General features: G+C 41.2%; 1 protein-coding gene across 1 annotated transcript; it reads left to right on the top strand.

Annotated features, from left to right (window-relative positions):
- Positions 1 to 606: 606 nt before the first annotated feature.
- WBP11 (WW domain binding protein 11) lies at positions 607 to 11667 on the top strand. Its single transcript, XM_009877604.1, has 11 exons — positions 607 to 725; positions 1540 to 1571; positions 1938 to 2031; positions 2415 to 2611; positions 3406 to 3539; positions 4262 to 4461; positions 5306 to 5500; positions 6133 to 6234; positions 7973 to 8287; positions 10424 to 10606; positions 11234 to 11667. Exons 1-11 carry the CDS (start codon positions 662 to 664, stop codon positions 11665 to 11667), a joined length of 1950 nt encoding a protein of 649 aa, XP_009875906.1. The 5' UTR covers positions 607 to 661.
- Positions 11668 to 13525: the final 1858 nt, after the last annotated feature.

The following is a 13525-nucleotide window of genomic DNA, read 5'->3' as shown; positions in this document are numbered from 1 at the left end:
GTGGAAGAAATGTCTAAAGACAGGAAATAATTCTTTCTGTAATAACTTTCTCTGATCCTTGTAATGCAGCTTGGAATAGTACGAGTGGAGGTAGAGAGCCTGAGGGCAGTGCTCTGTGGTGAGATGACATGGATGTGAACAGAACACTTGCTGATGGATACAGTGGGTTCTGGGGAGAGAAATCAAGGGTGGCTTACAAGTATTGAGGAAGGGGAGAAGTGTGTGTGGAACATTTGAAATAGGGAGGAATGTAAAACTGAAAATTGGAAAGCTTGTGTGAAAGTAAAGGAAGAGCTAGAAGGGCTCAGATATGCCCTTAGGAAGATAGAATGTGTGTTTCTCCCTCTTCTGTGCTTCTCCATCATGTAAGCAAGAAGCCTCTTGTTTTGAATCTTAGAGTAATAAGGAACTAATTGATTCATTTAAAATAGACATTTAGTACTAAAAGTGGGATGGCTTTTATGTGAATGCTGAGCTTGTAGTAGGGCTTGTGGACCTCACAAATATTTGAGCTTTTTGAGGCAGCAACCTGCTGATAGAGACAAGAGAAATAAGCATGCTCAAGCTGCTGGTGCCTAGGACCTGAAAGCATGTAATCTCTTCCAGGTCTCTCCCTCGTTTTTTAAAGGGTATTTTTTGAAGCAGAAGGAAGAAGGTCAAAATGGGGCGGAGATCTACATCATCCACCAAGAGTGGGAAGTTTATGAATCCCACAGATCAGGCCCGTAAGTATCTATAAAAGCGAAGCAGATGGGAATGGGGATGAGAGGGTCCTAGGGGAGCAGATGAAAAGCTTTCTCTGAGGAAGAGATCCTCACTTGTGAATCAGAAGTGACTTTTCCTAACTTGAAATATATTGTCTCAGTTTTGGCTGGTGTAAAAAAATTCCTGAGAGAGTTGTTTGCTTCCATCTCGCTGCTTCTCTGAGTATTTACCCCTTAGATTTTGCTGCAGTTATCAGTGTTTAAAGGTCTTTGGGAAAACTGCAGGCTGCTTCTTGGGAAATAATTAATCTATCTGAGGCTAGAATTTGAGGAACATGTTAAACTTTGTAATGCTCTGGTTAGATGAGGGGATCGAGTAGCTGTTTTTTTTCCTTTTGGTAACATCTCAGATGTTGTAAATGCTAAGCAGATAAAGCATATTTCAGCACGAAATTCTGAGTTTTCATTATTTCAGATACATAAATTCTACATATTTTTAGAGTGTATTGTCCATTGTTGGCTCTGTTTCAGCTTCTGGACAGCAACTCTTCCATGGCTGCACACATCACTGTCTTTTGCTCTCTGTTCTTTTTTGTATAGAAACACCCCTGTTTCTGGAGACTGCTGTATCTTGTTTTCTTTCTGTATAACACACATGAAATAGAAATATATCTAGTGCTGTACTTCTCTCATTGGGAAGACGAATTAAACCGTTACAGTCTCTGTAAAATGAGTGAACTGAGAAACGGCGCTAGTCTTGGTGAAGGAAAAGTTCTTCCTGGATTTGATTGTCTCTTTCAAGTTGTCGTTTTCTTTCTTTTCCCTTCCTTTCTAGGGAAGGAAGCTCGGAAAAGGGAGCTGAAGAAGGTAATAAAGAGATCAGAAGTGTTTACTTGGCATTCCCTATACTGTGTATTATGTTTGCGATTGTTGTATGGCTGTGGCTGATGAATAGGATACAGATGTTTTGGCTGATAGCCAAAGATTCACTTTAGAAAATACTGTTAACACAAGTAGTTTGAGAAAATGTAGACGGAAATCTTGTTTATAGCAACCATATCTCATCATCTGCCATTTCAGAACTTGTAATGATTACAGCTTTTTGAAACATTATTATAAGTACTTGAGAATTAAATAATTTAAAATTATATACTGGGAGGGGGCTATTTGATAAAAAGGTTCTGTCTCTTTCTCCTGTGACACTTTTCTGATCTCCTTGATCTCTGATCTTAGAACAAAAAGCAACGAATGATGGTACGAGCAGCTGTACTGAAGATGAAAGATCCAAAGCAGATTATCCGGGACATGGAAAAGTTGGATGAGATGGGTGAGTGAGAGAAAACAGGTGTTGGACTTAGGCGGTGGTTTATGTAGATATATAACAGTTTTAAAGGACAACTGGGAGACTAAAATAGAGTAACCTTTTTTTCTTGTTAGAAGAAATGATCAAGGGTTGATTATGGTTTGATATGGTACAGTTGGAGATGGCTTTTTTTTTCCCCCCCAAGAGGATGACTGGTATAAAGAATGAGTAGTGTCTGTGATAGTGACTTAGAATTGAAGGAGAAGATTGTCGTAAGGCTGAATACTTCCTGAAAATAAGGATCTTAAATTGTTTACTTTGAAGCTGTTTCGTTCTTCACAGTTATGGAGCAGATTAACTTAAGAATTTTGGGTGGTTTTTTTTTTTTTTTTACTATCTTGGATTAGAGTTTAACCCAGTCCAACAGCCACAACTTAATGAAAAAGTGCTAAAAGATAAACGCAAGAAACTCCGCGAGACTTTTGAGCGCATCTTGCGGCTCTATGAGAAGGAGAATCCTGACATCTATAAAGAGCTGCGCAAGTTGGAAGTGGAGTATGAACAGAAGAGATCACAACTCAGCCAGTATTTTGATGCTGTCAAGGTAACGTTATATTTCAGTCTTGTAACTATGATACTATGTACCTCCATCTGCTTGTTAAGTTTGACAGTTATGAAGAAGGCCCATATTGAGTACTTAATTTGTATAGTACCTGCACTTATAGTATGTAAGTGAGGGTAGCATGGGGGTTACCAAGTCTCTGTTTGTCTCTGATACACAGATTTTTTTCAAGAAATTACAGGGAAAAGGGGAACTTAAGTTGCAAATCAACAATATAAGGATTGTTTTCTGTGTTAAAGAGAGAGAGAGTGAACCTGTGAGCATGCAGTTGATATTTCTGTGAATTTCTGCTAGATCTGTTGCTGGAAATAATGAGAATCTTTAAAGAGCTTTCTTTGGCATTCTTCCCTGCCATATTGGAGAACGTAATATTGCCCGAGTGCAAGTATCTGTAAGATTTGGGTTTTTTCCCTTTGGAATATAGAGCATCCTGTGATTTTTTGATACTTAGAAAGTATACACATATTTGCCTCTTCACTTTGGAAACTGAAGATCTAAAGGGAGATGGAAGCCTGACTGGGTTTTGACTGAAATATTAAAGCCTTTCATGGATGCACTGCATGCACTTTGTTTTGTGTTGAAAGCTTTTACTGTTGTCTTTTTCCTAAGCATATTTCACAGACTACTGCAAGATAATGTGCCCTCAGAACAGACACCTTTGACAAGTGATGACAGGTCCCATGTATTCCGTACTCTGAAAGGTAATGAGGTTCTGCAGTAGCTTCTATGGGAGTAGCGCAAGTAACCCGTTCTCTCTTTTTTTTTTTTTTCCCCAGAATGCTCAGCATGTTGAAGTAGAAAGTATCCCTTTACCGGATATGCCGCATGCTCCCTCCAACATCCTCATACAGGACATTCCCCTTCCAGGAGCCCAGCCACCTTCTATTCTCAAGAAGACATCAGCTTATGGGTAAGCATAGGAATACAAAAAACCCTCACAATACAAGCAAACAAAACAAAAAACCCCACAAACAACCAAATAAACCCAAACAACAAAGATCACTCAAAAACGAACTTGAAGAGGAAGTTAAAAAAAAAAAGGCACTTTTATTAGTGGAGAGTAGCTAGGGGCAGAAGCAGAGGTATAGACAAGAAAAAGTTGGGAGTTCTCTGAGAATGATTTTGTATGTTTTATAATCAAAGCCCTTCATCTTTTTTTTTTCCCTACTTTTACAGTTTTTTTTTTTAAATTGATCTATGGGTGATATACTGTGTCTTCTTTCTGCATATCAGTAAAACTTAAAGGGCTGCACCGTTGGACATAAATGTCCCTTAAATTGCCTTATATGTGTTCTTTTGTCTTGCTAGTATATTCAGTTTAAGCTCTTACTGTACTTATTCCTTCTATGATGGGGTTCGGTACTTGTCTGGCTGCGTTTTTTTTCCTTGGTGGTTTGTTGGGTTTTGTTTTTTCCCCAGTATTTAGTTGCTTTCTGAGAAGCTTACTTTAATCTGATATTCAATTGAGGTTGTAAACTCCTTGGGACAAGTCTATGCTTTATGAATGTTGATGCTTCTTTTCAGGAGGCTTCTGTGTAAGCAATGATGAGAGAAAGCTGAAGAGTTCAATTAAGCTCGTTTGGTTTTGTTAAATTTCTGTTCATGTGTTTCTCATTTACTTTCTAATTTCAGACCACCAGTTCGGTCCATTTCTGTACTTCCTCCTCCTGGGCTTGGTGTTCCACGTTTACCTCCAGGCAGGAAGCCCCCTGGACCTCCTCCAGGGCCACCCCCACCTCAGGTCCTACAGATGTATGGCCGTAAAGTGGGCTTCGCCTTGGAGATGGCACCTCGAAGACGAGAAGAGGAGATTTCTTACAGTTCTGAAGGAGGTAAAGATTTTCCTATTACTGTCTGGGGTATTCCGTGACCTCTCTGCTTTGCTGTGGGTAGTGCTGTTGTGAACATTGTGCCCTAGGCACGGTGTTCTTTGGCAATATGGATGGTAATACTACTTGAAGGACAACTCTTAAGTGATTGTACCTTTGAGGTGGTTCTAGTACATTTCATAATACCTGCAGTTTTGTTATCAGTTGGAATTTTTAAATCCTGAGGCTTCTAACTACAACTTTCAGATACTTGTTTTCATTGTGTTGCATAGGTGGAATATTTTCCCATGTAGTCTTAAAAAGGCTGAAATATTTTATTACTCTTTTAAAAAAAAAACACATCAAAAACAAACAAAAAGCAGGAAAAAAACCCCTCGGCTTTCTTGGAGAAGCCTTCCTTATTTCAAAAAAAACCCCACAACCCAACAGATGACTAAGAAAAATACCCAATCCCTGAAAAATCCAAACCTGGGTGTGGATTTGTTAGGAGAACCTAGGTCCTCGTTTTTAACACAGTTACATATCTTCCCTAGAAACTTTTGGAAATGGATAGATCAGCTTTATTGCACACCGGGAAGCACTGGAGCTTTTCGGTGGTGGATGTTATAGAAATGAACTAATGGATTGTAGGTAGGAGTTGCCTCCACTTGGTTTCTGTGCAAACTAACCAGCTCGTTAATAGGAAATCTTATAAATAGACACCAAAATACTTTTTAAGAGTGTGCTAAACAGTAAAGGATTGACAACGTGTCTATGCTGTTGCTAGGGGCTTTTCTCTAACTGTAAGCTCTGTCTTCCACCCCAGTATCTGGAGTTTATACATTTCCTAACACTTCGCTTCCTGCAGGACAACGAGGGCATGATGATGATATGTCCAGTACCAGTGAAGACGAAGGTTATCCTGAGGATATGGATCAAGACAAGCATGATGAGAGTAGTGACGACAGTGACAGCGATAGGTCAGATGCAGAGAGTGAGAGCGAGGACTTCCTGCATCGTGATAATGATAAGGAGAGAGAAGGTGGTGAAGAAAAGAAATCAGGTATGATGGGTGTAGTTACAGATAGGAGTTTGTCGTCTTCCTTCCAATTTTATTTAAAAAAAATAAATAAGAAACTACTAAGAGTTTGTCTGTTTTCCTGACTGGGAGGGAAAGTAATTTGTTTAGTCAGCTAACACTGTTATAACTTGCCTAAATTCCAGCTGAATAATTGTGTTAGTAAATGGATCAGAGGGAAACTATCTGAAAGTGAAGCGTCTTTCTTAGGTGGACCTGCTTTCTTAACAATTGAGTTAGTTTAGTAAGGTCACAAGGCGTTTTTCACCTGAAGAATTGAAGTGGCAGGGTACCCTACAAAAATTAAGCCATTGGCTTAAAATTTACTCACTCTTCAATGACTTGAATGACTATGACAACTGAATTTCATAATGCTAATGCTTTTTGATTTTATCTTTTTTTTCAAATTGCTTTGGGGAGACCAGCTGACAGAGAATCTAGGTTGACAAAACTTCAACTAGTTGGTAACACCAGTGTTAATTCATGTGCAAGGAGTATCATGTTAGAATGATGTATTATCTGTAGCAGGTAGAAGACTTAAATCTGTCTGGTTTTGTTTTTTTTTTTATTATTATTCCCACCTCCTGCCACCCTTGCCTGTGCTTTGCTTTCCCCAGGTCATAGTGTGCGGTTTGCAGATATGCCTGGGAAGTCACGAAAAAAGAAAAAGAACATGAAAGAACTGACTCCACTCCAGGCCATGATGTTACGGATGGCAGGTGAGCGAGATGGACGTATTAAGTGGAGATACAAGAGAAACCTTAACTGGAAGCCTAATGGTTTAAGATTACTTTGTTTGCACAGTTCTTGTTTTATAGATATCCTGGTTTGAGCTAAACAGAACTGATTCTGTTCAGTGATTTTTTACTTTTGAGCTCAGTCTCTGAGAGTTGCACAGTTCTTGTTTTATAGATATCCTGGTTTGAGCTAAACAGAACTGATTCTGTTCAGTGATTTTTTTACTTTTGAGCTCAGTCTCCTCTGAGAGGCTGTACTTTTTGAAGTTGACAGCATGTTTTTGCAGACAGTGGCTGATGGGAAGTAAAAGGTCACAAGAAAGTAAAAGGTTGCACATCCAGGCAGGAACAGACAGGACAGGTGACCATCAAAAGTATTTCAGAAATTCTTAATTATATCAAATATGATGTATATGGCATTATGAGGGAGAACAGGGGTTATGGTCTCTTCTTCAATGGCTGGCATCTGAGGAGGACTCTGACTGTTGTTCTGCCTTTGAGTCCAAACCCTGAGTTCCCAAATCCAGCTTCCCTCTGCCACTGAGCCTGGGGCTTCCCTGGTGCTGCCTGCTCTGCGACATCAGTGGAAATTGCTATTGGAGGGGGGAGTTGGGTTCTACACTTACTGTTTTTTATATATTTGCCTATATTATTTTCATTTATTTGTATGTATTCCATTGTTTTCATTATTTTCCATTAGTGCTGTTATGTTTATTAAAGCTGTTGTAATGTTCTGTTCCAGTCCCTAAATCTCTTTGCTTTATTCTCTTTTCCCTTCTCTTTTGGGGAGGGAGAGGGATTAGAGAGCATCTGTCATTCATTTAGTGACAGGCCCAGCCCTAACTCTTGACAAATAAATTGGCACCCAGTGTGGGGCTCCACATGACTGCGTTCTGATAAATTGCCTCGATATTTCAAATTCCAGCTCCTGGGGTTGAGAGTATCAGATCTTTAAGAGTCCCAAATAATTGGAAATTGAAATGGACAGCTCGTTTCATGTCTCTACTGAATCCAGTATTTTCTAATGTCCTTTTAGAGTTTGGTTCAGATTTAAATGTTGTCATGCTGCCTTACCTTCAGTGTTGTGGTGGTGGTGTTGTTAGTGGTCATACTGCAAGATCTGCTAAGTGTATAAGCTGTGGTTAGCGTATTTTTGGTTTAGTGTCTTTTTTTGCATAGCAGATTAGAAGTTATGGTAGCAACTATGGGTGGAGTTTTTTGGTACGCTGGGTTTTTTTTTTTCTTAATTTTATTTTGCTTAATTAAACAATTGCTCAAGTGAGATATGAACCTTTTGGTGAAAAAGAAAAGGTGATATTTCTATGGACTCGGACTGTAGCTTGTAAGGATTTGTACTCCCTGAAAATATCCTTTAGCAGAAATAAGTTTCTTCTACATGAGAATTATGTTTGAGGCCATGTTCCCCTACCACACTGTCCCCATTCTCTCCCCTTCCTGCAAACATAGATGAAATAGCTGCAGTTTGAGTTGTGGTAGAAGTTTCAGCTCTCACAGGAACACGCAGATTGTAGTGACAGAGCACTATCTAGAACTATGATATTTGTAATTTCTTTGTAGATATCTTCATTTTTTTGTTTAACAACAAAATGTAGTCAGTTTCCTTTCAAGTAGGATTTTTTTTGTGTGTGTGCTCAGGTTTCTCTGAAGTTCGTAAAGATATTACCTCTGGACTGATTTTATAAGTATGTCTTATTTCCAGGTCAGGAAATTCCAGAAGAAGGAAGAGAAGTGGAAGAATATTCAGAAGAGGAGGAGGAGGAGGAAGATGACTCAGAGTCTGAAGAGACATCACAGCAACAGCAGCAGCAACAACTCGGTGAAGAGGCTCTTGCAGAGACTGGGTCATCTACTGCGACTTCCCAGACACAGCAGCAGCAACCGCCTCCACAGCCAGTTCCTCCAACACAGATACAGGCACCTCCTATGCCTGGACCACCTCCGCTAGGACCACCTCCGGCCCCTCCACTGAGACCTCCAGGCCCCCCCACTGGCCTTCCTCCTGGCCCTCCACCAGGTGAACACGTGGTTTACTCTGTTCTGAAGGATGCAGGCTCTCAGTATAACATGTTGGCTCGTATCAGAACTAGTGTGGCCAGCAGGACCAGGAAGGGGATTGTCCCACTGTAGTCAGCACTGGTGAGGCCACAGCCTGGATCTTGTGTTCAGTTTTGGGCTCCTCACTACAAGAAAGACACTGAAGCGCTCGAGCATGTTCAGAGAAGCTGCTGAAGGGTCTAGAGAGCAAGTCCTGTGAGAAGTGGCTGAAGAAACTGGGTTTGTTTAGTCTGGGGAAAAGGAGGCTCTGGGGAGACCTTATTGCTCTCTACAACTATGTGGCAAGGGATTGTGGTGAGGTCAGGATCTGTCACTTCTCCCAAGTAATAAGCAGTGTAGGACAAGAAGAAATGGGCTCGGGTTGTACCAGGGGAGGTTGAAATTCATGGAATCATAGAACAATTCAGGTTGGAAAAGACCCTTGGGATCATCGAGTCCAACCATTAACCCTACACTACAAGTTCACCCCTAAACCATATCACCCAACACCACATCTAAGCAACACTTAAACACATCCAGGGATGGTGACTCAACCATAGGACAAGAAGAAATGGGCTCGGGTTGTACCAGGGGAGGTTGAAATTCATGGAATCATAGAACAATTCAGGTTGGAAAAGACCCTTGGGATCATCGAGTCCAACCATTAACCCTACACTACAAGTTCACCCCTAAACCATATCACCCAACACCACATCTAAGCAACACTTAAACACATCCAGGGATGGTGACTCAACCACCCTCTTTCCGTGAAGAATTTCTTCCTAATGTCCAGCCTAAACTTGCCCTGTTGCAACTTGCAACCATTCCCCCTGGTTCTGTCCCGAATTACCTGTGAGAAGAGACCAGCACCAACCTCTCTACAATGTCCTTTCAAGGAATTGTAGAGCATGATGAGGTCCCCCCTCATTCTCTTCTTTGTCAAACTAAACAGTTCCAGCTCCCTCAGTTGCTTCTCCTAAGAATTATTCTCCAGGCCCTTCACCAGCCTTGTTGCCCTCTTCTGCACTTGGTGCAAGACCTCAATATCTCTCCTATACTGAGTTGCCCAAAACAGAACACAATCCTGAAGGTGAATATTAAAAATTTCTTCACTGCAAGAGTTGTTAAGCACTAGAACAGGCTGCCCAGGGAAGTGGTAGAGTCGCCATCCCTGGAGGTATTTAAAAGATGTGTACATGTGTTGCTTAGGGACATAGCAATGCCAAGTCCACTGCTAAACTAGGGTAACAGTCAGACTTGATGATCTTAAAGGTCTTTTTATTTAAAAGATGTGTACATGTGTTGCTTAGGGACATAGTTTAGCAGTGGACTTGGCATTGCTAGGGTAACAGTCAGACTTGATGATCTTAAAGGTCTTTTCCAACTTAAACGATTCAACGATTATGAAAATATATCGGATTGGGAGCTCTAAAGCTGCAGAATGTGGTGCAGGTTAGGTACCAGGAGCCCGGTGTGGTACTTGCTGGGACTGTTATCTCTTCTCTGGTCAGTCCGTTGTTGCTCTGCTGGGCTTTTTGAGGCATCAGGCTCCTGTAGTTGTAGTCAGACTGATGGATGTGGGCTGACACTGACAGCAGCGAAGCTGGTGTTTGAGTGTGAATAACAAGGCCTGCTGCCATGTGCCTCTCTACTATTTGCTGGATTTTATACTTTTTTTTAAAATTCTGTTGTTCCCCCTCATTCCCTACCCCAAAGAAGACATGCTGAAGAGGTTCAGGAGCCACTATATAGTTAGAAACTTTGGTAGTGTGTGTGGGTTTTTGTGGCTCTTTGGGTTTTTTTCAGTATTAGCTGTTTAAATTCTGACAACCTCAGTTCAGTAGCTGTTTTCTGATATTGTTTCATTACATGGGGAAGAGCCCTTTTCACAAGTGAGAAAGTAATTGACTGTTGTGAAGAAACTTTCCCCTAAGATGTACTGCCGTTTTTTGAGATTTTTTTTTTTTGGTATAAAATGTTTGTTTAATCTGGCAGCTGGCTAGCATAAGAAGAGCTTTCAGGTTCTTTTCAGGATCTTTAGTATTAGCTGATGAGATAGTTTTGGGTTTTCTTAAGCATTAACTAAACTTCTCTTTATTTGGATGCATGCTTTCAGGAGCTCCTCCGTTCCTGAGACCTCCTGGCTTACCAGGACTACGTGGGCCTTTACCTCGACTTCTGCCACCCGGCCCTCCACCTGGCCGACCACCTGGCCCTCCTCCAGGCCCCCCACCAGGTCTGCCTCCAGGTCCTCCTCCACGTGGGCCGCCTCCTCGCCTGCCTCCTCCCGCCCCACCAGGTAGGGTGTTCTGTTTGCTTCAGCTCCAAGTCTCTCCCTACTTTTTCCCAGTTTTTACTGTGATGACCAAGCCAGGAAATGCAAGTGGCTACTGGTTTGCCTTTGTTCCTGTCTGTGTGGCTGCATTGCGTTCTATCTGCAGAGTAACAAGGAAGTAATTGTGTACTGCTGTGTGTACTTTGGTAGCAAGAAATCTGTCCTCAAAAAGGTGATTTTGGAGTTTAAACTTCTGCTGGACTGTTTCTGAAAAACCCCAAGGTGCTATAGTGGTGCTCCACTTAATGAATTTGAGATAGGTTTGGTTTGATTTTTTTCCTGTATGGTAATACATTTCTGATGACTCTAAAATGGCATCATCAAGAATCTTTATTTTCAGATTATAATTTTAAAGGGAGAAATACACAGGTTCTTGGACCTTTCAAAATCTGAAGATCAGCAACACATTCAACTCAGCATTTGGTGCAGAGTTGAAAACTTCTTTTTTTTTTTTTTTAAAGACTCTGCTGCTTCATCTTTGTTTGTTTTTATTTTTCCTTTTTGGCTTTCTAAGCCTGTGCAGTTTCTTTGACCAAAGTTTTAAAGACTCCCAGGTGTCGAGTGAGCTCACGCTTTCTTTTCCTCATACAGGTATCCCTCCTCCTCGCCCAGGCATGTTACGGCCACCTCTAGTGCCTCCTTTAGGACCTGCCCCGCCTGGGCTCTTCCCGCCAGCGCCCATTCCAAATCCTGGGGTCCTGAGTGCCCCGCCCAGCTTGATTCAGCGCCCCAAGGCGGATGACACCAGTGCGGCCACCATCGAGAAGAAAGCTACGGCCACGATCAGTGCCAAGCCGCAGATCACTAACCCCAAGGCAGAGATCACTCGCTTTGTGCCCACTGCCTTGCGAGTGCGACGGGAGAATAAAGGAGCTTCGGCTGCCTCCCAGAGAAAACAGGATGATGAGCCTGCTCTCCCATTAACCAAAGCTGCCCCCAAGGCTGGATCATCTGCCCCTATCTCTGTACAGACAAAGGATGACGTGTACGAAGCCTTCATGAAGGAAATGGAAGGCCTCCTGTGACCTGTTGTAGTCTTAATCAGCTTTCCTACCCCTCCGAACACAGATGAGACCACTGTGATGCAGGGATGAGAAGGAAAGGTACTCCTGGAAGCAATGAAAGGGCTCATATGACAGGGAATGACTCCCTACCCACAGGTTAACTTGCCAGTGTGCTCCAAATAGAGACTGGTGCAGGGGAGATGTGGCTGGAGACTTCCTTCCAGAGCTTACATGTCCACTTAGTGGAAGGAAATTACAGTAAAGAAGGTGATGCTGCTTTGCTGGAGTCCTCCCCCTTCCTTGGAGGGAGATACTGGTGCTCTGGGGAAGAGGGATGTAGGAGCAGAGGGTTACTATGCTCTGCCTGAATCCTTGCACATCCTGAATGGTGAGGGTAGTGGAACAGGGTTTTTTTAAGGAGACGGAAAAGTGTTAACAGCATTTCATACGCATATGGTTGTCCAGTTTTTATTTTCTGTACTGTTCTTTTCTGTAAATATTTTATAATCCTGTTTTTTAGTTGCAGTGAGATTGATCAATCATTCTTCCAGGGTAGTCAGGTAATTTGTTGCATATACTGTACACTGGAGTTTTGCACCCTGTCCCCTTTATGGTCATCTTAATGGCTTTTCATCGTCTGGGGAAACTTAATTTTGTCTTGTGAAAGACAATAAATGTTCAGTGTATCAGAATACTGGTTTCCTTGTGATTTGTCCAAAACTAGTGTGAGGAGGCAAGTGAGGGTGGTTCTTTGGTGGCTTTGGGGGAAGATAGAGGCGTTTGGAACCTCAGAAAAGAAAAGCAATTAGCTACATTATAAATAACATATACTTTTTTTAGCTAAAATTCTGCTATATCGTGGTTTAAAGTTCTTAAACATCCCTTTCAACCTTTGTTGGTAGCTACTAGAAAATTAAGCTCTGAAGTGCTACTAATAATTACAAAAGGATTTCTTTTATATACTGTCATTGAAAGGTTTACTTCATGTCAAGCCTCAGATACCCCCTGGATGCATCATGAACAGGCTGCCTTAGGTAAAAGTTGGTAAACCCTTTTAATTCTAAGAGCGTGACAGATAACTTCACTTGGGGAAAATCTCTGATTTCAAATTCTATGAAGTTAGTGCTTTTAAGGTGTGTGTAGTTTTTTTTTAAAAAGGACTTTCATATTTCCAGCATAGAGAATTCTTTTTCTATTTTTGGCAGAAGTCTTCCTTTGGCTTTGCTTACTATTCTGACAGAGCCAAATACTTCAGTAACCCTTGCCACATGCAAGAAACAAACCTTTTATTCTTGTCTGAAAGAGACTGCAAAATCTTTTGGGATCTTGTAGACACACCAGTTTTAAGACCAGCGGGATCAGTTTTGTTGGTGGTAAATCTCTTGCAAATGAGCTGGTGCTTCAGAGAGATATTTCAAACATTCCAAGTTTTGTCTGGAATGCTGAATTTGAGCACAAGACTCAATACTAGTAGTTAGCTGTTTATGTCAGTGTCTTCATCATGTTAAAAAAAAAAAAAGTGTGAGTTGATGTTATAAGTATCATACGGCATAAAAGAGGTTGGGAAAACTTCATTATACCTGTTGAAGAGCTTGTGGTAAGTGGCTTAGTGATTTAAAGAGCAAGTCCTCTAACTGCCTTACTGATAAGTCTATCAATTTTTAGGTAAGTATGTCCTGCATTTTTAAATCTTTAATGAAGAGAAATTGTTAAGCTGCCAGACTAGTAGATATCTCAAACAATACCTTTAGTTGGCTACAATCCTCAGACTTTCCTGAATACTCAATGTTTTAAGGTTAAATCTGTTTCAAGGAGACCTATTTATAAGCTACCCAAACTTACGCTTGAAAACTTTGATTCCGTTTTTACAAATTCTGGA

The sequence above is a fragment of the Apaloderma vittatum genome, unplaced genomic scaffold (assembly GCF_000703405.1).
Source record: "Apaloderma vittatum isolate BGI_N311 unplaced genomic scaffold, ASM70340v1 scaffold8421, whole genome shotgun sequence".
In the NCBI taxonomy this organism is placed as follows: domain Eukaryota; kingdom Metazoa; phylum Chordata; class Aves; order Trogoniformes; family Trogonidae; genus Apaloderma; species Apaloderma vittatum.
This window is presented reverse-complemented; position numbering and strand designations above follow the sequence as displayed.